The sequence below is a fragment of the Athene noctua genome, chromosome 26, assembly GCF_965140245.1.
Source record: "Athene noctua chromosome 26, bAthNoc1.hap1.1, whole genome shotgun sequence".
Taxonomy (NCBI): Eukaryota; Metazoa; Chordata; class Aves; order Strigiformes; family Strigidae; genus Athene; species Athene noctua.
Genome location: NC_134062.1, coordinates 1,086,750 through 1,109,720, shown reverse-complemented (window position 1 = coordinate 1,109,720; position 22,971 = coordinate 1,086,750). Strand labels below are relative to the sequence as shown.

Genomic DNA, 22,971 nt, shown 5'->3' with positions numbered 1-22,971 from the left:
GCTGGGGAAACGCGAGGCCCCGGCCGCCCCCAGCCCCGCGGGGACCCCGGGCGGGGGCTCGGGCCTGCGTGGGGCCACTCGCAGCCCTCCGGGCTGGGCTCGCTGGGGAGGGGAGGGCGGGTGCTGCGGCCCGGGCTCCGGTTCTCCCGGGTTTGGAGCCGGACGCAGTTGCCGAGGCGGCCCAGGTGCCCCGAGCGGCTCTCGCCGCTGCGACGGGGCGGGCGGGAGGAAACCGCGTCAGGCCGCGCTGGACGGATACAGATGAATAACCTTTTAATTCGGACAAAAACCAAGTACAAAACCGAGGCCGATTTCTTTCCTCCCCGATCGCGAGGATCTCTGCGGCGGTGGCAGCGCGGGGCTGGTGCGGGGCTGCGGGTGGGGGGGGGCGGCCCCGGGGGGCCGGGGCCCTTCCCACCCGCCGCCCCGGGGGAGGGCAGCGGGGCACCCATGGGTGCCGGCGAGCGCGGGGCCGGCTGGCGGCTGGGTGTGCGGCGGGGGCGTGCGGGGCCGGAGGGGAGAGGCCGAGCGCGGCGGGAGCCTTGGCGTCGCCTGCGGTTGCTTTTCAATAAATACCAATCGGTGCGGGGCGGTGGCGGCCGCCGGCGCTCGGGCGGCTGCGGGGCCGGGGGGAGCGGAGGCGGCGGTCCCGGCGGGAGGGCGGGGGGCGGCGAGGGGGGCTGCCTAGCTGATGATCTGCCGGGGCCGGCCGTAGCTCATCCCCGCCTGTGACGCCCCTTTGTTGGTCCCCATCTGTAGGCCGATGACGTTCTTGCCCTCCTTCAGCTGGCTCTCGGTGAACTCCCGCTTGTGCTCCTGCGCCTTCCTGCGGGGCGGAGGGAGAGCCCAGGTGGCACCCGCCCCCCCCCGGGGGGCTCCAGTCACCCCCCCAGCAAAGAGGGGCAGCCACGGGGAGAGGGGGGGTCCCTGCACCCCGGGGCCGCGCTCCCCCACTTACTTCATGAACCAGTTGGGGTCCCCGTGGTAGTTCCCGTCGTTCTTGGTGACCGCGAGGCTCCCCAGGGCCATCAGCGTCCTCTGCACCGCCGCCATGTCCTTGGCTGCCGAGGGAGGGAGCGGGGTCAGGGCGGGCATGGCAGCCCCGGCCCCCCCCGACCCCCCAAACCGTGGCTGCCCCCCGCCCGCACCTTCAAAGAGGTCGACGGTCTGGAACATGTCGGTCTTGATGACGCCGTAGTCCTCGGCCGCCTTGAGGAACTGGGCGATCTGCTCCATCTGCTTGAAGACCATGGTGGGGGGCGCGTCGGGGACCTTGACGGGCTTGGCGCCGTCGGGGTAGAGGCTGTTCACCAGCCGGCTGAGGACCTGCCGGCAGAGCAGAGGCCGGGCTCGCCGCGCCGCGCACGCCGCCGGCCGCGGGGCTCCCGCCGCCCACCCCGGCCCCCCACTTACGATGCCGTTCTTCAGCCAGACCTGGAAGCCCAGGCGGCCCCGCTCGGGGCGACCCACGGCCGCCCCGCACTGCGCCACGATCCACTCCACCAGCCGGTCCTCCAGCTCGTCGTCGTACTTCTTCTCGATCTTGGACTGGACGTCCCTGCTCATGCCGTAGGCCGGGCCCTTGTTCGCCATGTCTGCGGCGGGCGGGAGAGCTGCCGCCGCACGGGGACCGTCAGCAATCCACCGACCGACCCCCCGGCACCCCACAGCATCCACCTCCCGGCCCTTCCCTCGCCGCGGCCCTTCAGCTCCGCGTTTGGAGGGGAGCGCGCGGCCGCGCCCCCCGCAGCCGTCCCCGGCTCATCCCCGGCCCCCGCACACTCGGCACCAACATCCTGGGGGGGCCGTGGCACCCCAGCTCTGCTCCTTCCCGGGGGGCTCTGCCGGCTGGTGGCCCGTTGCCCGGCGCCCGCATCCACGCGCCACCCCGGGCAGGGGGTCCCAGCGGAGGACGCCGGCCCCGCTCGCTGCCGGTGCCGTGGGGGTGCCCCACGAACCCCCGGGCCAGGAGCAGCACCCCACGAGCCCCCCGGCTCCGCGGGGCGGTTGCCCGCAGACCCCATCCTCGCCGGGCACGGCTCCCTCGTGCCCGCGGGCCACCGGCCGCCCCCAGCCCCGCCGGCCCCGAGCCCGTCTGCCGTCCCCGCCGAGGCACCGGCTGGACACGGGCGAGCGGCGGCTTCTGCCGCGTCCCTCCGCCGTGCCCCGAGCGGCGCCTCCGGGCCCGGGGCAGCCGCTGCCGCTCCCGGGGGGGCTCAGCCGGGCGCGGCCGCGCAATCCGAGTGGTCCCGGGGAGCGTCCCCGCGGTGGCAGGAGCCGAGTCCCCGTCCCGGACACAGCGTCCCCGTCCCGGGGAGCGGCGGCCCGGTGCCGGGGGCCCCCACTCCGGGCCGCCTCCCCGCCGCCCCCCCGCGCCGGGACTCACGGGCGGCTGCTGGCGGAGGCGCGGGGCTGCTCGCCGGGGCGGACACTCCGCGCGGTTCCAGGGCCCCGCGCTAAAAGGCCGGGCCGGGCCCGTGATGTCAGCGCGGCCGGGGGCCGGGCCCGCCCCCCCCCGCCGCGCCCCGGGACTCCGGCCCGGGCACCATATTTGGGGAAAGACTCCGAAAATCGGCGAGCCGGGCCCGCGGCGGAGCATTCCCCGCGTTCCTCCGCCCCAGCGGGTCGGGGGCAGGGAGGAAGCGGGGCCGGGGGCTGCTGGCCCAAGTCCTTTTATAGCCACGCTCCCGCCGGCCCGCGGCTCCCGCCGAGGTTCCTGCCCCGGTGCCGGGGCGGCGAGCGGGTCCCCCGGGCTCCCCCCGCCCCGGCCCGGCCCCGCAGCGAGACCCGCGGTGGCACGAGCAGCCCCGGCCCGCGGGACCCTCCCTGCGCATCCCCACCCCCCCCGGGGGCTGCCAGCCCCCCCCCGCCCCACACCCCCCCCCCCCTGCACCCCACAGCACCCTCCGGGGCATCTTCCCCCCCCAAAGCCCCGGAGAAGCCGTGGCCGCAGCAGAGGGTGGCTGACAGCCGGCAGAACCCGCTGCCCCCCCCCCAGGACCCCCCCGGCCCAGGCAGGAGGCGGCAGGCGCGGGCAAAGTGCAGACACTTCTTTAATGCGCGTCCCTTCCCAGCCGACCCGCGCGGAGAGCCCGCGGCGGGGAGCGGTGGCGGGGGGGCACGTGGCAGCCGACACCCCCCGGGACGCCGAAGGAATCGTGAGCAGGGGCCCCCCCGCCACCACCACCGCCGGACGCACCCCCCTCCCACCCACCCGACTCAGGCACTGAGGAGGGACCCGCACCCCCGCGCTGGGGGGGCCGCGGGGCTGCTGGCACGGCGCTCGCCCCGGCCCCCGCACACGGGGCGGCAGCGGCGCTTCTTCCAGTGTCACCTGGGACCGAGGACGGGTCACCCAGCGGCCCCCCCCGCCCCATTTTTGGCTAGGACGAGCCCGGGGACGGGCACGTGGCACCGGGGAGCGACCCGGCCGAGGAGGAGGAGGAGGCACCCCGGGACCCCCGGGTGGCGTGAGGAGGGGGACGGAGCGGCTGGCGGGACCCCCAGCACGGGCATCCCTCCCCAGGGGCACGGGCCGTGGCGGTGGGGCCCCCCCCGGGCATTTGGCACAGGCCCAGGGCAGCGGGTGCCCCCGGGGCCCTAGAAGACGTAGATCTTGTCCCGCTGGACACAGTCCAGGTCGTCGTCCAGCGTGAGCAGCACCTGGGGGCGAGGGAGCGGGGCCGCCTCAGCCGGGGCGCCGGGGCCGTGGCACCGCGCGGGGGCCGCCGGCACCTACCAGGAAGGAGCCGAACATGGCGATGGAGGAGAGGAAGTGCCAAATGTCGTGGTCGTCAAAGAAGTCGAGCAGGATGCAGTCGCGGTTGTGCTCCCGGGACTCGGCCGGCGTTTTCTGCGGGGGACAGGGCCGGGCGTCACCGCAGCCGCCCCCCCGCGCCCCACTGCACCCCACCGTGTCCCACCGCGCCGCTCACCTGCCACGTGCTGAGCCCCTGGAAGAAGAAGAAGAGGGCGAAGCCCCAGACCACGGAGGTGCCGACGATGCAGAGCAAGGGGATGAGCTTGATGCGCTCGCCGCTGCGGAGCTGCGGAGAGGCCGGGGTCAAGGCGCGGGCAGGGGCCGGCAGGGCTGCCCGTCCCTGCCCGCCCTCCCCAAACCGCCGGGCCGGGGGCTCCCACCTTCATGATGATGTAGAAGGCGAAGTAGAGGAGGAGGTTGCAGATGCCGATGGCCAGCAGGTAGGAAGCGAAGTCATTGGGGCGCACGATGAGGCCGTAGGCGGCGCTGGGGAGGCAGCAGGGTCAGCACCAGCCAGGGGGACCCCCCCACCCGCCTTCGAGCCACGCCGGCGGCCCCCGGGAGGCCGGGCAGCACGTGGGGCTGCCACGGCGATGGGGAGGGGGACCACGGCGCTCGGCTCACTGCCGTCACGAGCCGGCCGTCCTCAGCCCAGCCCCGGCGGAGGGGAGCGCGGGCGGCGGGGGGGTCCGTGCCGCGGGGTCTGGCGTCTGCCCGGCTCCACACTTACAGCGACCAGTTGATGATGTTTCCCATGACCAGGAGCACCATCCGGTCCTGCCGAGGGCGAGGGGGGGCTGTGAGGGGCGGGGGGAGCCAGCGCTGCCCAGCGGGGTCTCGGCAGAGCCGGGGACCCCGGCGCCGCGGTGCCGGCACTCACCACGTACATGGGCCCGCTGCACTGGCGCACGCAGTCCGTGTACAGCACGTGCAGGATCCTACGCAGGATGCCCGAGTCTGCGGGGAGAGGAGAGGAGAGGGGCGAGGCCGTGCAGGGGGGCTGCCGCGCTGCGGTGGGGCCCCCCCCCGGGCCCGCTGGCGGCGGGGCCCCCCCTCACCCAGCTTCCAGCGCCCCATGTAGTAGAGCTGGGTGCTCAGCAGCAGCGTGGCCACGATGTGGATGACGGAGAAGACGATCCAGAAGGCCGTGTTGCCTTTGCCGAAGACCTGCGGGGCCAGCGGAGCGGCGGGCAGCGGGGGCCACCGGCCGTGCCCCCCCCTCCCCGCCGCCCGTGCCCGGTACTCACCACGCCGACGACGGAGAAGAAGATGACGAGGGCCAGGCAGGCGTAGGCGCTGTAGGCGCTGGCGTTGATGTCCGGGTGACGCTTCTGGTAGAGCTTCAGCATGCAGAGCCCCGCGATCATGTACATGAAGGAGGTGTCTGGGGGGGGCAGCAGTCAGCGGGGTGGAGGCAGCTCCGGCACGGGCGGCGGGGGGCCGGGGGGGCTGCTCACCGAACTGGAAGTTGGTGTAGTTGGGGCAGACGTGGTAGCAGGCGCTGAGCAGCCCCTCCATCATCAGGGCGGTGCCCATGGCGTAGAAGAGCCCGAAGTGCTTGGGGATGCCGCACTCCTGGGGGGGGCAGGGAGGGGAAGCGGGGAGCCGGGCGGCACAGCCCCCCCCCCCGGCACGCGGCGCCCACCCGGCCCCTTACCAGGGCGCGGGCGTCGTTACGCAGCAGCGCCCGGTTGTAGTTGATCTCCCGCTGCAGGATGATGAGGAGGAAGAGGAGCCCCAGCAGGACGTAGCCCAGGTTGCTGAGGATGTTGTTGAAGGCGCTGCGAGGGGACGGGCCGGAGGTGGGTGCTGCGCCCCCCACCCCACCCCATCCCTCGCCGGGGACCCCCAGCCGCCCCCCACGTCCCCCCGGGGCCCACCTGAGGTTCCCCAGCGGGTGGGCGCACAGGAAGTTGTAGTAGCAGATGTCCTGGTTGCCGGTGACGTTCACCACCTGCGCGTGGCTGCGGTCAGAGCGGGCGGCGCCGGACGCGGGGGGACCCGGGGATGTCCCCGGAGCGTCCCCCCCCCACCCCGAGCCCCGGGCGCTGCCCCACTCACCGTCTGGTAGGTGATGACGAGCTGGATGACGGGGAGGGCGTAGAAGACGGCGATGGTGGCGATGTTCCTGGGAGAGGCCGGGGGGGGTCAGGGGGGCCCCGCGCCCGCCCCGCGGCGCTGCCCGGTGCCCCCCAGCCCCCCGCTCACCAGAAGTAGATCTGGTACTTCTTCCGCAGCACCCGCTTGTCCTTGCGGGCCAGGTCCGCGACGCAGAGGTATTGCTGGAAGGAGAGGCAGGCGGAGGGCTCGGCCCGGGCGGCGCGGAGCCGTGGGCGCGGCGCGGGGGCGCGGGGGGGACACGCACCTTGGTGCGGATGACGTTCTTGTCGTAGTCGATGTCGGCCAACGTGTCGTAGTCGTCCTCCTCGACGGAGCTGAGCGAGTCCAGGCGGGGCCGACCGGCCACGTTCTCCAGCGACCGCTCCCCTGCGGCCGAGCCGGCCGTGAGCCAAGCCCCCCCAGCTGAGCCCCCCACCCCTAATCACCCCCAATTAACCGCTCGGCCGCCTCCTCGCCACCTCCCAGGAGCTCTGCGCGCACCCTGGCGCTGCCCCTGCCCCGGGGACACGCACGGGCTGTGCCGGTGTCACCCCGTGCCCTCGACCGCCGGCGCTCGGCCAGGCTGGGGACAGCGGGGGGGTCAGGAGGACGATGTCGTCCCCCTTCCCCACCGCCCCTGGGGCGCTGCCCTGCCCGCGGGAGGGGGCTGCCGGGGGCTGCCCTCGCTGCGGGGAGCGGAGCGGGGGCAGATTCAGCGCGATTGGCCTGTCCCCACCCGGTACCGGCCTCTACCCATGGCAATGCTCAGCGGCCTCGTCGGGGCGGACGGCGTGCGCCGCTTGAACTGCTCCTGCCCTTCAAAGGAAAGCGAGAGTTACTGGAGCAGGAGCGGGGCCGAGGCCGGGGGCTTCCCCGGCACGCGTCCGTCCCGCCGGCGCCGACGGAACCCCGCTGCAGCCCGCGCGGAGCGGCTGGCGGCCCCGGGAGCCTTCCCGGGGGGTGGAGAGGGGCAGAGCCGGGACGCTGCCGGCAGCGCAGCGCTGGGGGGGCAGCCCGGGCACGCGGCTCTGTGGCCATGCCAGCCACAGCGCCGCTGCCCCAGCACTCACCCACGTAGCCGTAGGGGACTTCTGCCGAGCCCAGGCTGTCGGTGACGCCCTCGGTGCTGCCGGAGGAGCCGTTCCCTGCCGGGACGGGCGGATGGGGTGGGCACAGCCGCCTGCCGACAGGCAGGACGGGGAGGGGCGGCGCGCGGCACTCACCGAAGGAGCCGTAACCATAGCTGTCGTAGGGGCTATGGCCCAGGAAGGAGTCGGGGATGCTGCGGGCGTGCCCTGCGAGGCAGGAGGGTCCCCGTCAGCCCCCGGTGGCCACCCGGGGCCAGCCGGCTGTCGGGCACAGAGCGGGCTGGTGGCCAAGGGCAGAGCGGACAGTGGCACCTACCCAGGAGAGATGCTGGGAGTCCCCGGAAAGCCGCGGAAAGAAAGAGTTGGTGAGAGGGACGAGCCCCAGCGCAGCCCGAGCAGCCCCAGAGAGGTGCCCCAAGACCTCCCTGTCCCCTCGACACCAGGATTTGTCCCCAGGGGGACAAGCAGGGGACAGCGGGGAGCTCTTGCTGAACCGAGGGCTTTGCCACGGGCCCAAGGGACCAAAACCCGCGGGGACCCCGCAGGCAAACCCCCGCCCCGCGCCGCTGCCACCGGCTGCTGCCTGCGGCCCCTCACCCGTGTCCAGGCTGGGCGAGTCCATGGCTGCCAGGAGCCCCTTCCTCTTCTGCTGCCTGCGGGGGGAGCGGCGTGAGCCACGCCGGGCCGGGACCACCGAGCCAGGCCCGCGGGCCCCCCCGGCCAGGGACGGCCCCGCAGGCTCAGCGCTGGCGGGGGGGCGGCAGCGCCCGGGAACTCACCGGCAGCTCTCCCAGCAGGCGATGAGCAGCGTGAGGACGTAGAAGGAGAGGAAGATGCCCAGGCAGAAGAGCACGCTGCTGACGTAGGCCTCCGCTGCGCAGAGCCGGGACAAGAGCCCTCAGGGGCAGTGGCAGCGCCGGGGACCGGCCACGGGGGCCCCTGCGGCGCCCCGGCCCCGAATCAGCCCCCCCGCCAAGACTTACAGGTTATGGCGGGCGACACCAACACCTCCAGCATCTTCTGCCGGTTGTGCTGATCCACGGGGTCATCTGGAAGAAGGCAGGGGCCGGGGCTCAGCCACGGCGGGGGCTGCTCCCCACCCTGCCCCCAGCCCCCCCTGCGTACCTGGGGAGGCATTTTTGGAGAGGGGGTAGTAGGGCAGGGCCCCCCCGCACGCCTCGTCCTCCGTCTTCACCACCACCACCACGTAGAAGCTGTTGCTGGGGAAATCCTTCTTCTGCGGCCACCGTCCCCGGCGGGGTGAGAGACGGGGGTCAGCAGAGCCCGTCTGGGGGGGGCCCCCGCCACAACCCGCAGCTGGGGCTGCCCGGGGGGGGCTGGGGCCGCCCCGGAGCGGTAACGTCAGGGAGCTCTGCCGGGAGGGACACGGCCCCGCGCCCACCTGCACCGTGATGGCCGCCTTCTTCGTCATGGTCTGGTACATCCCGATGAAGGCCACGTTGTTGTCCAGGTCGTAGACGGGGCACTGTGGGGGCGGAGGGGCCGTCACCCCCCCGGGCGTCGCGGGTTGCCCGGGCGGGAGCCCCCCCCAAACCTACCAGGATGTCCTGGATGGAGATGACGGAGCAGGGGAAGGCCATGGCCGAGGTCACCTTCACGATCACCGAGTCCACTCCCTCGGGGAACTCGTACTTGAAATACTGGGGCGGGGGGGGAAAGGGCCCATCAGTGCCGTGGCGGCCGCGCTCCCCCCAGGGCGCAGACCCCCCCGCGCTGCGCCGGGCCGGCTCCTCCTACCTGCGGCTGCGCGGCCGTGGCATTGAAGCTGAACCTCTCGTTCGTCCTGCAGAGAGCGTGGGAAGGGTGACGCTGGCGGGGGGACCCCCAGTTCCAGCCGGCAGCCCCGGGGGGCCGCGGGTGGGTCGGGGGGGGCTGTCCAGGGCATGGGGGTCCCCTCACCGCAGCACGAAGTTCTCCACGCGGGTGACGCGGAGCTGGTAGGAAGCGTTGAGGGAGAGCGTGGAGACGTCGACGTAGAAGTGCTGGGTCTCCACCTCGGCCTTGGTCTGGGGCTGGCAGAGCGTGCGGCTCACCTCCTGGTACGCGTACTTCCGCTGGTACCTGGGCCGGCAGAGCGCCCGCCGAGCTGGGCCGTGCCGCCGCCGCCCCCCCGCGCCCCCCGGCCCCCCGGCCCCGCCACTCACAGCCCCCGCAGGATGAGCGGCACCTGGAAGGAGACCACGGCCTCCTGCTGCCTCACCACGAAGAGGACGGGCAGGTCCTTGTGGTCGGAGAGGACGTTCACCGAGACGCGCACGCCCTCCGTCTGCGGGGAGAGCGGGAAGGCGAGGCGTCGGGAGGCGGCGGGAGGCGTCGGGAGGCGGCGGGAGGCGGCGGCCGGGCCGCCGCGCCCGGACTTTGCTCGGCCGTCGTGGCACGAGGCCGCGTCCCGGGCGCGGGGGTGGCCCCGGGGGGGTCCCGCCGGCCCCGCCGTGCGCCCCGGGGAGGGAGGTGGCCGGGCCGCCGTCGCCCGCCCCGCCGGCTCACCCGGTTCCTCCGGACGCTGTGGTTGAAGGCGTAGATGTTGAGCAGGTCGGCGTCCACCCAGTCGGCGTAGGTGGTGTTGAAGGCCGCCTCCTTCTCGGCCACCCGCCGCGGGCCGCGGGGCGGGCGCAGGGGCAGGCCGGGCGGCAGGGCCAGCAGCGCCCAGGCCAGCAGCGCCCAGGCCGGCGCGGCCGCCCCGGTGCCCGGCATCCCGCCAGCATCCCCGGCCGCGCCCCGGCCGGCCAAGGTCCGCCGGGGCGGGACGGGCCGGGCCGGGCCGGACCGGGCGGTCAGCCGGGGCGCGCCCGGGCGCTCTGCCCCATGGCCGGCCCCGCGGCCGGGCCCGGGCTCCGCCGGCGCTGCCCGGGGCTGGATCCCGGCGGAGCTGCCGGTGCCGGTGCCGGTACTCTGCGCGTCCCCGCTCCGCTGGCGGCTGTAAACACGGGCCGGCGGTGACGTCACGGCCGTCACACGTTACGGGGCCGCCCCGGGGAAGTGACGCGGCGCCGGGGCGGGACGGAGCGGGGCGGGGGGGGGCGGCCCCGGGGCAGAGCCTCGGCCCGAGCGGGGACCCGCCGCGCCGTGGGGCACCCGCTGCCCCGACGGGACCGTAGGGGAAGCGCTTGCTGCGGGAGGGAGCCCCTGCCCCAGGCGGGACCCCACCGGGAGACCCCGCGGGGCAGCGCCCGGCCCCAGGGACCGGGCGGGCACCGGCCCCCCCCGGTTCGCGCAGAGGCCGCCTGAGCCCCTCGGACAGGGCCGCGGGCCCGGCCCCGCCGGGCAGGACGTGGCCGAGGTCGGTGCCGGGCAAGGTCCGGTGCTCTGGATTTCTGCGTGGGGACCCCGCAGCCCCCCCGCCCCTCTCACCACCCGAGCTTGGACTCACCGGAGGAGTTTCCCCGGCTCCGCTCACCGGGCAGGGCGGCGATGCTGCGCAGCCCCTTAGTGCGGGTCTCCCTCAAACCCCCCCGGGCCCGGCTCCCGCTCAGTCCTCTCCCCCGGGGCTCCGCCCGCGCCCGGCCGCGTCCTGCGGGGCTGCGATTGGGGTGCTGCGGGTCCAAACCCCCGCTGAAGCCGCTCCGCCCCGCATCGCCTCACGGAAAGGCCTTTTCTAGGCTCGAACCGAGGCCTCCGCCGCCGGTTGCCCTCCGTTCTCTGCGGGACAGACGTCAAGAGACAAGAGCGCGGCTGCGGTTGTGCGCTTTATTTCTGCGGGTCCTCCCGGCGAGGAGCCCCAACACTTCTCACACCGCCCGGACGTTGTCTCCAGGCTGGGGTAGCGTCGCCTCCGCCGGGTGACCGCGGGCCGCGTGGCGACGCGCCGTCCCCGTTCACGTCGGGGCTGTTACACATCAAGCGCCGACTGGTCGAATGCAGGCGGGGGCCCGCCGAGGCCCACAGTGCCCCCCACCCCGCAGAACCGCGCTCGCGGCTGCGGGCACGGGGCCCACGCTCTGCACGGCCCAAGGAGCGGGAAACCAAGCGAAAGGCAGCCCCTGGGGAGCGGGGAACGGGAGGGGGAGGAAACGGGGAGCCAGGGGCTGGTCCCCTGGGAGGGCAGCACCCCCCCGCCACCTCCCCGGCCCCCGCTGAGACGAAACGGGTCGAGTCGGCCACACGGGGCAGGGAGGGGAGACGCGGGCAACACGGTGGGAAAGACACGCTGCAACAGGGTGGGGTGAAACAGAGACATTTATATCGCAATACGCACTAACAGAGCGAGCGCTACCAGCCGACGCTGCGTCTTGGCCAAAGCGGAATCACAACGGTTTTGTCCCGGGGAGGTTTGGAGCGGGCAGGGCAGGGCAGGGGGGCAGCGCCGAGGGAGCCCGCGGCCTCGTTTCACGCCGGTGTGGGCTCTCCTCCTCCCGCCCCCGGCAGGTTACCAGCGACTTTCTGTCCTTTCACATCTTTTGTTTTGTTTTTCTCTCTGCTGCGATGAAGACGAAGCTGGCAACCCTCCCGCAGAGCTCACACCGTGACAACGCCACGGTCCCCAGCCTCAGGGGCCGTCGGTCCCCCGGAGCCGGAGCTGCAGCTTCTCCACCTGTCTTGTGACGGGGCGCGGGGACGTTGGTACCGGGTCCCCCAAAGCCCGGCAGCGGGAGCGGGGCAGGTCCCTGCGAGGCAGCGACAAGCGGAGCTCAAGCCAGAGCGGGGCGGAAGCCGTCCTCGCTTTCTTGACGCGGTGCCAGCAGTACCAGCGGCGGTTACGGGGGCAGAGGGGGGGCCGGGAGCGCTGGACTGAGCAGAGCGTGGCGCCTTAGCAAGCCAAGCCTAAGCAGAGCCATCCTCAGGCACGCCGCAGGTGGCTCAGGAGCCTGCCAAAGCTCCGGGCCCGCCCGGCCCCCGCCACGAGGGGCTGACTCACGGCTGCTGCTGACTCGAGAAGCCGGGGCCTTTCGCTGGAGCGGACGTTCCTGGTCAGCAGCTCTTCAGCCAAACGCAGCGGGAGCGAAGCAGCGATGGGGTTCAACCAGCGCCTCGAAAGCTGACAGGGAGCTGAGCCCAGTTCACCCCATCTCCTTCAGGGGTGTGTGGGGTGGGGGCAAGTCCTTTCCCCAGGAATCCTCCGCCGCAGCGTTGTGGTTTTCCACTCTCCCTTGCCCCAACTTCTCCGGCGAGCGGCTGGTGGGCAGCGCAGCGGCCTCGCCTCAGCCCGTCCCGCCGGGCAGTGCAGGCCCCGGGCGGGGCGGCGGGGCCGGGGCCGGAGCTCTCCTCTACCGCCACGTCCCGCTCTGCTGCCGCAAGCGGAACGCTTCGTCTTTCCTTCATCTGTGTGTAGATCACATATACTGGAAACGAAACACACACTACGCATGCAATCCAGGCAGAAATCCTGCTACGATCAAATCTACGGGGAGAGGGGAATGTAGTGGGACAGTTAACGAGTTCCTTACTGCTAGGTTATAGACTGCGTTAAACACCAGCACCCTTCGTGTAAGAAAGGGCAGACAGACTATGTACAGCGCCTACGTACGCCACTGCAGCGGGGCACAGCAAGCAACCCGGAGGCCTGAGGCCCCGCACTGGGAACACGGTGGGAAGCGCCCACTGGGAAGCGACCCGTTCCTCCCCGATTTACCCGCCGGGATGAGCGCGCAGGACCACGGACCCCGCGCGTGCGGGAGGAAGCGCCGAGGCCCGCGGGAGCTCCGGCGGCGGCGGGTAAGCCGAGGAGGAACAGGCTTTGGGTCAGATGAGCTGCGAGGAGTTAGCTATTCGTCTAGGGCTCTGCCTTCCGGGTCCAAACCAGTTTCTTTCTGAAAAAGAGAAACCTTTCGCTTTTAAACGAAAGGCTGTTTGCCAATGATCGTTAATAGACTACAACCAGCCCTCGTAACAGAAAACCCAAACCAAAATCCCCGCTAGCCGCAGCCCTGCCCCTCCAGTCCCTCGGCTCGAGGCGAGGAGCAGCGTCCAGGGCAGGAAAAGCTACACCTTGGCTTCAGTGTTTACTGTTAGAGGCTGTAGTTGCTCAAATAAAATGTTTATACATGTAAAACAGAAGCAATAAAGAAATATACACCTCGGAATCTGTAAAGCTTCAGAGTGATTGAGGCCTTGTGGACAGGGGCTACTCATATGGGCTTCCCTTAGGAAAAAAAGGCTGTAACAGTCATACTTAAAATAAAAAGAAAAAAAGAACAACGGACAGCATTACAAAGGGCCCTGCGGCATCTTGGAGAAATGAAATGTCAGCTCTAGAGTAGCGACAAAGTGAGTGCCTTGCGCGGTGTTTACTGGTTAATTAAAATCCTACACTGAGCAACTGTTAAAAGCCAGCGACACCACGGCGAGACGGGAGAGAGAACAGGACGGCCGGCAGCACCGGGACGAGGCTGCCCCCGGGGAAAGCTACGTGGGGGGAAGGTGCCCCGTGGGGGGAAGGTGCCCGGCTACAGGCACGTGAAATAAGCACAAGCACAAGCACCTGGGAGTGTTACACGAGTTCGCTTAACCATTTGTTTCTTTGCATTTCTGAATTCCAGTTTCACGCCGCTTCGGCGAGGAGTGAGGAAGCAACACGCGTCACTTCAAACCCCCCCCAGGGCAAAAAAAAAAAACCAAACAACAACCAACCAACCAACGTTAAAAGATGGGACCGAGTTTGGAAAAATGCATCTGTTCTGGCTTTTGCAAGTGGAATGTGATTCTTGTTCACAGGCTACTACACAGAGCACAGTCCCCACAGCCAGGACCGGCGAGCGGGAGCTGTGCGCGGGCCGTCAGAGACAGGCTACGAGGGTTCTAGGACAACACAGAGCAACGAGAGGTGAGGGGGGCACAGAGCGACAGTCCTGTTCTCGGGTTAAATGAGGAATGGTTTAAAAGTAAAACTCTTCTGCAGCTAATCTCCTCCTGCAATAAAACCAACCAAGCCGGCCCTCGTATGTACAAGACCAGTTAACCATGAGCCTTCCCCCTCCAAACACTAGGTACGAACAGCCGGTAACATTCTACAATGGAAAGTGCTTTAAGAAAGAAGGATTCTGTAGTGCCAGTGACAGAACGGATCTGATGGGCTGGGTGATGCTCTGCACGCTGGCGGCAGCTGCTCAGGCCAGGGCAGCTCGTTTCTCCTCCGGGGTCTCCTCCAGCAGCTGCATGATCAGTTCGTGGAGGGGTTTGCAGATCTTGGCGTAGCCCCCTCCCGTCAGGTGCAGGAAATCGAACATGTCGTGGTAGGAGATGGTGCCGTCCGAGTGCACGAAGCCAACATCCACGTCCAGCAGCTGGACGTTGGGCAGTTTGGGGAGCGAGGCTTTTAGCAGATGGTTCACCTTGGCGTTCTTCTGCCGCAGCGGGTTTGGCTTCTCTCCACGAGGTAGCAGGCCCTGGCACGGGAAGGAGCAAGAAAAGAGCTTCACGCGACTGACGGCACCCCGGGGCCTGCTCTCCCCTCCAGCCCAGGCTGCCTTTCCAAGGGCGACTCGTCCCTTGAACCAGACTCTGTCCACTCAGACCTAATCTGAAGTGCAGCTGAAGGAGCCAGATGAGCTGGAAGCACAACCAGCAGGGCACCTGCTTTGTTTTTTCAAAAAAATACATCCACTTGTGGTCTTTCTAGGAGCTTTCAGCAGCGTCCTGAACGCCAGCACCCAGCTTCTCAGTCAGAGAGGCACCAGCTAAGCTGCCAGGACCAGGATTTCCAATCCCTGATCTGCTCTGGACACCGTTTTTCCCCCCCACAGGACTTTTCCTCCCGCCCTGCGGAGCGGGACAGGGATACCACTACCGGGAACGGCCGTACCCGCCCGGGGGACGCAGGGGTGGCTGGTGCAGAGCCAAGCGGAGGAGCGGAGGCAGGCACGGCGCAGGAGATAAGCCCAGCAGCTGCCCTCCCCCGTGAGCCCAGGTCACTCCCAGCACCGCGGGGGCCCGGTGCAGAGCGACCCGGGCCTCCTCGGAGCCGGGTGCCTTCAGGGGACGTACCAGTACAATCACTTTGGCCTGTGGCTGCTGGGTGTTTATCAGGCGCACGATAGCCTCGATTCCACCTGCTACTTCTTCTGCTGTGTTTTCATGGTTATTTGTTCCAACCCAAACCACAATGACCTACGAGGAGAAAAAAAATGTTTGCAGCTTTTGCAGAACATACTGTGAGAGGCTTGCTGACCCTGAAAGCCGGGGGTAAACATCATCTGCAACCAGCGAGCTACAGAGCCAGGCTTAAGGCTAAACTCGGACTGAGAGAGGGCTTCAGCGGGCAGCCAGGACGATTCCTGTAGAGCACCGCACGAGCTCCTCTTCTGGCCCCAGAACAGATGAAGAACTGGTACTACTGGAGCTTCCCTGGGCAGCCTGAGAGACGTCCGAGCCCATTGCAGCCGACAGACCCGCGGGAGCCTGCAGCGGCCGAAGAGAGGGCAGCGCAGGTTTTTACAGCATAGCCCCAGCTCTGCAGGGGCGGGGGGAACCGCGCAGCTCCGCTTTTTATCTCGAAAGATTGTGAACTGCTAAATAGCGGGCAGGAAGGGGACTGACACTGCCTCCTCCCCGGGGTACGCCCCGCCTGGCAGCAGCCTGCTGCACCGCCCGCCCCTCCCAGGGCAGACACTGGCCACAGGACTGCAGCCCGGAACGCTGATCTTCACCACCCCCTCCACCGCTAACTCTGCGGCCAGTCCTTCACCGCCCCCCTCCAGGGGCCAGGGATGCATCGCAGGCCGGAGAGACACCCTGCCACTCCAAGCCACGCCTAGCTAAGCTGAACCCTAGGCCTGATCAACACTGTCCCTAGGGGTAGAAGGCCACCTCTACTTCTGGAAGACAATCTCTGATTTGTGTATTCAGCAGCGTAGGAGACAGAGCCCCATTCCCAAACGTGGCAGGTTTAGCCAAATTCGTGTCAGCACAGCACCAACAAAAAGTTCTGTGCAGAGTAACAGCTCAGCTCTGCACCGCCAAGCACTGAAGCCTCTCCTAAGCCAGCCCAGGGCTGACTGGTTCGGTTTTCTGCTTATACCTTCGGTTTAATGTTCTCCAGTTCACCGTTCTTCAGTCTCCATAGAACGTGTCCCGTGGTGTCTCCACCAATCCCAAAATTCAACGCATGAAGGGGTGAGAAGAGCTCTCGCCATATCTGCAATCAGAAACGGAGCGGGCAGTTCAGAGCAGCGTCCCCACTGTGACAGGAAGATCCTACACAGACAGTGATGTCTTCGAGGACCCTGAAAGCAGCCACGAGGCTGCCTCTGAAAACGTGCTGGTTAAACACAGGACGAGGCTTTGCTCGGGGGTCCAGAAGAACGGAGTCACTGCCGTTCCAGCACTCCTGGCACAAAGGGAGGGCAAGTGCTCTTGAGCCGCCATTTGCCCAACCTGTCAGCCACAGAGAGTGCTGGATCGGTCACAGACCCCCATGTCCCCCGCTACCCTAAGCACGGGGCTCCTGAAGAAGGGAGCTGTGACCCGAAGACACCCCTTTCATCACCAGGTAACAGAACCAGAAGAAACGGAAGCAGCTTGTGCAGAACAAAGCTGCTCAGCTGCCACCACGGCTCCTCTTTGCCTCAACAGGGTTTCTGAGAGAAGCAGCACCCCGGGGGCTAGAGGGTGACACCTGTTCTGGCCACGCAAGTTAAGTCTTCAAAGACCCCGATGGGAGCTGGAATCTGAGACTCGGGGAACTAGCAAGGGGTTGTGTACGTGTGTCAAAACGGAGGCAGTTTGTAATGGCTTCAGGGGACTGCGGGTGGCTGGCAGAGGCGATTGGGCAGGGCTCCGCACTCCGTACAAACACTGGGAAGTTAGAGGAGCCGGGCAGGACAGACCTGAAGGGATGCCAGTCAAATTGGAACAGAAAAAGCTGTCAGTGTTACATGTGCTCATCAACTGCTGGACGAGAGGTGGAAAGACTCCACTCCCTGCAACCCCACCGCCCTCCTGCCCTTCGCAATACCTCGTACTGCTGCAGCAGCTGCACCATGGAGTCACCCACGAAGAGCACGTCAGGCTCCTTGTCCTTGCAGTCCAGGACAAACCTATTGTGCTGTTGAAAGAAAGCAGCAAGGTAAGCGGGGGCAGGGGGCTGACAGTGCCTCCTTGCTATCTCTGCTGCGGGACAGAGCGGTGCCATTCCCTCCAACACCCTCCTCTGCCTTAACCCATGAGCTGCTGGACGCTGCTCCCCACTGCACAAACCCCAGCAACCACCTCAGCTGCGGCAAGAGCAGCAGCTCATTTGCCCCACGCGCTACACGTACGTAAGCTGTGAGCCTGCCAGGAACCCATTAGATTCAACAATTACAGAGCAGAGAAATGAGCAGTTAGTCACTGCGGTGAGCATCCTCTGGCTACTGCTCCCTGCCCGGCAGGAAGCGCCGCAGCAGGGGACGGGCGCTCCAGACGCTTCACCTCTGCTGTTTGCAGCCCTGCCACTCCCTCGCACAGGCGCGCGCGGGAAAGCGCTGCTTTGCGCTTTGTTTAACAAAGGGGTTGGCAATTTCTCCCAGCCGAAGGATTTTCTGAAACGGTTTCACAGGGCAGCTTCCAGGTCACGCAGCGATGCCCCTTTTTGCTGGGCTTCATCATCCCGAGGCAGACGCCAACCGGCCGCTGGCCAGCTTCGGGGCAGCGGAGCTGTTGTGACCTCAGGGCCAGCAGCGTGACCAGTCGGGGCCCTGCAGCACTCGCCCCGCAGCTCCCCCGGTACAGAGGACTCGACCACATGGGACCACAGCCCCTCCTGGCCTTACCTGCGACATCCACCTGTCGTCCCCCTGAATATCCTCAGCGGCGTGTGGAACCGCTGCTGGGTTTCGGTCCCCCCGGCTCATGCTGTTCCTGCGGAAAGAACGTGTCAGATGAGGCGCTTCCAGCAGCACTCGCAGCGTGCGGGCGGGGGGAGGAGGGCTGCCTGGCCAGCAACCGCTGCGCGTCCCGACGTTCGCAACGGACAAAGCAACCTGGACCCATCTCGGCATGTGAACACCACGTTATAAAAAACAAAAGCACATTTCAGAGGGTGTTCTGTGGAACGGCACCTCAGCTCTGCAAGGCTTTAATAACATAATAATAAACGCTAATAGCCTGAGGATTAGCCCCTATTAGCGCTGAGATATCCAGCTTACAATGACTGAGCGCCGCCGGTCAGGTGGATTATCTGGCTTGAGGAGACGGTGCATCACAGCAGGATTGATCCCGAAGGATCCGAATGGGGAAGAGCGGTGGCCAGCGGGCCAAGGCTGCCAGCTCCCGCCCGGGGCCAGAGCGGAGCCCAGCCCTTCCTCCCGCAGCCCCGGGCTGCCGTGACATCAGGGCAGCGGGCCGCAGCCCGGCTCCTCCCGTCCGGTCAGAGACGTGCCCACCGCGGCCCCGCTCCCACCTGGGCCCCCCGGCGGCCCCGCCCGCGCCCAGGTGGCGATGCTGAGGGGCAGGTTTATAAGGACGGCTTCCCGCCGCCGCCCCCGCTCCAGGGGAGCTCCTCCTCCTCCTGCTCCGCCGTTACGGCGAGGCCGCCGCAGTCTCCCCGCTGCCGGAGGGAGCCCGGTCGCCTTCCCCCCTCGCCCAGGCCCCAGCGAACGGGCGGAGGGGGAGGCCCCCGCAGCCGTGCGCCAGCTCCGCGGTGGGGCGCGGCCCGGGCCTCCCCGCTCCGCCCTCCCTGGGAGCGGCGGGCCGGGATGGCGGCGGCCCCGTGGGGCTGGGCCGGGCCCCCGCGCCGCGCCCGGCCCCGTGCACTCACGGCGGCTGCGGCTCCCCCCGCGACTCCATGGCGCTGTCGGGCGGGCGCCTCCCTCCCCTCGGCCCGGGCTCGCTCCGCGCCTGCGCCGCCACCGCTTCCGCTTCCGCCCGCGGCCGCCCGCCAATCGCCGCCCGCCTCCCGCCGCGCTTCCGCCCGCGCTGCCGGAAGTCCCGCCCAGCGCTCCGGCCGGCTTGGCCCCTAGGCGGCGCCCGGCGGCGGCGGCCGCGACGATGACGTCATCCTCCCAGCCGTGACGTCCGCGGCGTCATTCTCCCGCCGGCGAGGCGCGGTGAGGCCTGTCCGGGGCGGGGGGGGCTGTCCCGCGCCCCGAAAACCTCCCGGGGTGCGGGGTGGGGGGGGTGTCCCCGGTGGGTGCCGCTGGGTGCCGCGGGGCTGACGTCAGCGCGGCGAGCCGTGACGTCAGCGCGGCGCGGCCGGTGAGCGGGGCAATGGCGGGGGGCGGGGGCCCTTCCCCTCGGACCCGCGGGGCTCCGCCCGCCGCGCGGGGGCGCCCTGCCCGGCCCCTCCGCCAATGGGGCGCGGCGGCGGGCGCTGACGCGCGGGCGCGTCACGGCGGCGCTGGCGTCACTGGGCCCGCCCCTCCCCGGGGTTGCCATGGCAGCCGCCCGCCCCCCGCCCCCCCCGCGGATGAGCTCACGCGGTGCCGCAGCCCCGAGGGGGGGGGTTTGCTCCTCGCAACAAGATGGCGGCGGCGGCGGCTGCAGCGGCGGCGGCGAGCGGCGCGGGGGGGCCCCCTCCGGCCCCGCGGCTGCCCCCGGCCCCGCCGCCCCCGCGGCCCCCCGGGCCGGCCCGCATCGGCTACTACGAGATCGAGCGGACCATCGGGAAGGGCAACTTCGCCGTCGTGAAGCTGGCCACGCACCTGGTGACCCGGGCCAAGGTGAGGGGGCCCGGCGCGCGTGGGGCGGCCCCGCCGGCCGCTTCCCCCGCCGCCACGGGCCGCTCCGGGGCACCGGCGGGGGCTGTCGGGGCTGTCGGCGCCGGGGGGAGCGCCGCCCGCGCCGCCGTGCGTGGGGCCGGGCCCGCGGGCGGCGCGGCCGGGGCTCCCCGTGGCCCTGCGCTCCGCTCCGCCCGCCTTGGGCCGGCGGCGCCGGGGCGGGCGAGCGGCCGCGGCCGGTTCCTGGCGTTACCGCGGGGCTGAGCGCCGCGGCGAGCGGGCGCCGGGCCGGGGCAGCTGTCACCGGGCCCTTCGCCTCGGCGGCGCGGCCGGCAGCGGAACCCGCCGCCTCTCCCCGCCGGGCGGCCCCGCGCCCCGCTCGCTCGCGCGGTTCGTTTTCCCGGGTGGTGACGGCGGGGCAGGGGCCGGGCGCGGGGCAGCCCCCCCGGGCCGGCGGCGAGCGGGGCTGCGGGGAAGGGTTCTATCCGGGTCCGGTAGGGCCGCGGCGAACGGCGAGGAATAACGCGAGACGGGGGCCGGCCGCGGCAGCGCTGCTGGCGCACGGGTGGCTCCAGGTACGGGCTGCGCTCCCGTACGGCGGGAGATCCCCGGGGGACCCCGGCAGCGCCGCTGCGGTCGTGGCTCCGTCACGCCGCGCTCCCGCGGGGGACTCGCCTCGCTGCCCGGGACCGGCGGCAACGCCGGCGACTGCTGCGGAAACCCTCGCAGGATGAGAGCCGCCAAGGGAGCGGGGCTGGGCACGGGAAGGCAGCGGGGAGCGGACAGGCCGCAGCTAAATCCCGCTCGCCCGCGCCGCTGCCCGGCTCCGGGCCACCGTGGTGGCACCCTGGAGGCTGCCGGTGGAGGCCGTGAAGGCCGTTGTGGCGCGGGGACTGTCCTTGTCCTCCTATAAATTTCAGGCGTTATGTTGTGTCGGAGCATCGGTATAAATCCCCGGTTACTTTCATTTGTTGGAGCTCTGGCTTTTTGCCCAGATAACTAAGTAAAATTAGTTTCGGGGGCTATTTAAAACCCGGTTACTTAACACCTCCTGGACAGTTCTCTTCAGAATTGGGTTATATTTGCCTGTCTTGCATAAACCGACGTCTGCTCCTGTGCCGGCGAGTGCTCGATGCTGCAGTTGAAGCTGCGCCTCGGCTGCTGCTGCTTTGTGCAGGGCTTGGCCCTCGCTTTCCCGGTGAAGGAGCAGGTTGGCGCTGGTAGGAGCGGGGCCGTCGGTTCAGCGGCTTCGAATGCACCAGCCTGATCCCGCAGCTACAAGTTGCGCTCCTGTTCTCGGCCTCCTCCTGGAGTCGAGGTTTCTTTTGAGTGGTGCGAACTCCGAACTTTGCAAAATACCCAAGCAGAGACCATCTTTTGCATGGGAACAGTTGTTTTTTTTTTTTTTCCTGAAGGGTGGCACAAGGCACATAAATTTTCTCTGGAGACCCTGTTTAGCACTGACAGGGCCAGGGCTGGATTTTGCGCCTTGTCAGTGGATGGTGGAAGAGGTTGCAAAGCTTGAAAAACTCGTGCTTTGCTAAATGGCCGTTTGCACTTGTTCTGACTGCCGTGGGGCGGCCGAGGGCAGTCTCTTGGCTTTAGGCAGCAGCGCGGCTCGTTCCTGCTGGGACGGTGGGTGTACCGGTTGCTGCTGCCGCTGAGCCTCGTGCGGCGTGCCGGCTGCTGCAGGGCGGGTTGGGTGTGCTTGCACGCTGCCCTGTGTCGCTGTGCGGAGGAGACGTGATCCCTCCGAACTCCGAGCGCTGTCCGAGACCGGGGAAATACCTGTGCTGGAACAACTGCCGTCTGTTTGGCTGTGCCGGGGCCTGCCAGGCTGAGCTGGGATAGCTTGGAGCTGAAACTTGACCTGGAAGCTTTCTGTGCTCGGAGGTCAGGTTTCCTTTCAAATCCCAGCCTGTGGAGTGAGAGCAAATGGATTGTTTTTGCCTGCAAACCCTCAGCGCTGTTGTTTCAGTGCTTGCCCTTCACTGACGGGGCTGTTGCTACTGACTCTGGGAGGGGAGTGGGGAAGGAGAAAGGAGCTACTCACTTTGAGCTCCAGGAGTCATGAGGATAGCGGGGAGGTATCGATGTCAAAAGCGTTGGAAAGGGTGAAGCTGTATGGGAAGCTTCGCTGAATGGCAGCAGGAATACCAAATAGCGCTGCCCAGAGCTTGTTTTCATCAGGGTAGTACTTGTAACAGTTTGGCTTAATGGAAATGACTTAGGAGAAAGTAAAGCTGTGGCAAAATGGTCCCATTTATCGATCTGAAAGAATTCTTTGATCACTAAACACAAGTGTAGCCCGGTTGCGGGCTGGCGGCCCCCTCCAGAGGTGGTCTCTTCCAGTAGTGGCTGCAGAGAAGAATCGGGCAGCGTTCAAATATAGTCACGAATCCCGGCACGGACTTGACCCCGTGTCACGTTCTCTGGGAGAAAAGCTGGTTTGCTCGTCACGGCCTCTCCTTGGGAACCGCGCTCGCCTGACGTCTCCGAAGGAGCTCCAGCGCGAATGCCTGCGTAAGCTTGAAAACGCCTTGTAGCCTCTTTTTAGACTTGTTCAAGAAGGTGAAGCGAATGACTCGGTCCGCTCGTGCTGACCGCTGCACGTCAGTTTAAAGGTGGCCCCTGGATGAGGCTTTGGAGCCCGTTTTCCTGTCCTGGGGACGTTTCCCAGGTCAAGCGGACTTTGACACGGCATCTGAAGATAACGGCCTCGGCATTCCTGGCTGGCGTCCCCTTTTCCCTAAAAAAGAAAAGCAGAGAATAGTTTGGTGCCTGTTCTTGGAATAAAGGCCCAGGATTTTCCTCCCCGTTTTGAAACCGAGGGCTGGGTTTATTTGCAGAGAGGAGGAGAGCGTGTGCCGTGCGCGCCTGGCTCTAATGGTCTGGCACACAGTGCTGACACAGAGCGTTGCAGTTTACATATAACTGAATTTCACAAGTCGAATGTGGGTCAGCAGTGTTGGGGACACTAACGAAAGGGAATGTTAATCATCCCAAAGGGCAGGAGGCCTGTATTCATAATTGTCTCTGCTGGAACTAATGAAATAGAAGGGAACAGTTGACAATTTACGTATTAACCAAGCCAGCAATTTACATTCAGTCCCTGGTTATGCAAAGTCAGAATCTTGGGCTCTGTAAGAGAGCTGTTCTGATGGCTGGGCAGGAACTGGAGCCGCTTCTCTGACTGGGATTAATTGGGCACCTGCAGGATAGCTTGCTGCGTCTCTCCTTTTCTGTTTCCTGCCTTCTGTCCCCCTTCCCTTTGTCTCTTCTCGTCTCCCACAAGAAACTCTTTCTTGCTTCTGTTCTCAAAATCTTCCGAGTGACCTACTGAATGAATTGTTTTCCACACAATTTCCATTTATAAATCATCCAAGTGACTTCATTAGAATTCCAGCTCTGTTCAGACACTGGAGTTGTTTTT

General features: G+C 68.0%; 4 protein-coding genes across 12 annotated transcripts in view; 1 reads left to right on the top strand and 3 right to left on the bottom strand.

Annotated features, from left to right (window-relative positions):
- Positions 1-256: 256 nt before the first annotated feature.
- On the bottom strand, positions 257-2,466 carry TAGLN (transgelin). Its single transcript, XM_074927424.1, has 5 exons — positions 2,387-2,466; positions 1,414-1,613; positions 1,149-1,326; positions 959-1,061; positions 257-826 (listed from the first exon to the last, which is right to left on the bottom strand). Exons 2-5 carry the CDS (start codon positions 1,591-1,593, stop codon positions 685-687), a joined length of 603 nt encoding a protein of 200 aa, XP_074783525.1. The 5' UTR covers positions 1,594-1,613; positions 2,387-2,466; the 3' UTR covers positions 257-684.
- A 729-nt stretch (positions 2,467-3,195) lies between these two features.
- SIDT2 (SID1 transmembrane family member 2) lies at positions 3,196-9,689 on the bottom strand. Of its 6 annotated transcripts, XM_074927498.1 has the most exons (28): positions 9,457-9,686; positions 9,114-9,235; positions 8,869-9,030; positions 8,707-8,752; positions 8,508-8,609; positions 8,351-8,434; positions 8,074-8,185; positions 7,932-7,997; positions 7,728-7,821; positions 7,546-7,601; positions 7,265-7,276; positions 7,084-7,155; positions 6,931-7,005; positions 6,614-6,676; positions 6,126-6,247; positions 5,969-6,042; positions 5,822-5,888; positions 5,641-5,714; positions 5,418-5,541; positions 5,218-5,335; positions 5,008-5,144; positions 4,819-4,927; positions 4,641-4,717; positions 4,491-4,537; positions 4,141-4,246; positions 3,936-4,046; positions 3,740-3,853; positions 3,196-3,663 (listed from the first exon to the last, which is right to left on the bottom strand). In XM_074927498.1, exons 1-28 carry the CDS (start codon positions 9,661-9,663, stop codon positions 3,601-3,603), a joined length of 2,616 nt encoding a protein of 871 aa, XP_074783599.1. In that variant the 5' UTR covers positions 9,664-9,686; the 3' UTR covers positions 3,196-3,600. The 6 variants fall into 6 exon arrangements, 5 of the variants coding, with proteins under 5 accessions (XP_074783599.1, XP_074783600.1, XP_074783603.1 ...); XM_074927499.1 differs by lacking the exon at positions 7,265-7,276 and having other exon boundaries at positions 6,608-6,676; XM_074927502.1 differs by lacking the exons at positions 6,614-6,676; positions 7,265-7,276 and adding an exon at positions 6,512-6,527 and having other exon boundaries at positions 6,126-6,220; positions 6,935-7,005.
- A 977-nt stretch (positions 9,690-10,666) lies between these two features.
- PAFAH1B2 (platelet activating factor acetylhydrolase 1b catalytic subunit 2) lies at positions 10,667-18,885 on the bottom strand. The gene is made up of 6 exons (XM_074927515.1): positions 18,641-18,885; positions 17,655-17,742; positions 16,859-16,948; positions 15,923-16,039; positions 14,890-15,012; positions 10,667-14,291 (listed from the first exon to the last, which is right to left on the bottom strand). Exons 1-6 carry the CDS (start codon positions 18,667-18,669, stop codon positions 14,013-14,015), a joined length of 726 nt encoding a protein of 241 aa, XP_074783616.1. The 5' UTR covers positions 18,670-18,885; the 3' UTR covers positions 10,667-14,012.
- Positions 18,886-19,383: 498 nt separating this feature from the next.
- SIK3 (SIK family kinase 3) overlaps positions 19,384-22,971 on the top strand; it is an 82,821-nt gene continuing 79,233 nt past the window's right edge. For 2 of the 4 annotated variants that reach the window (XM_074927662.1, XM_074927661.1), the window contains exon 1: positions 19,384-19,541. The gene's annotated coding sequence lies outside the window, so the exon portion shown is untranslated. The remainder of the gene's footprint in view (positions 19,542-22,971) is intronic. The other 2 variants (XM_074927660.1, XM_074927659.1) reach the window with 1 other exon arrangement.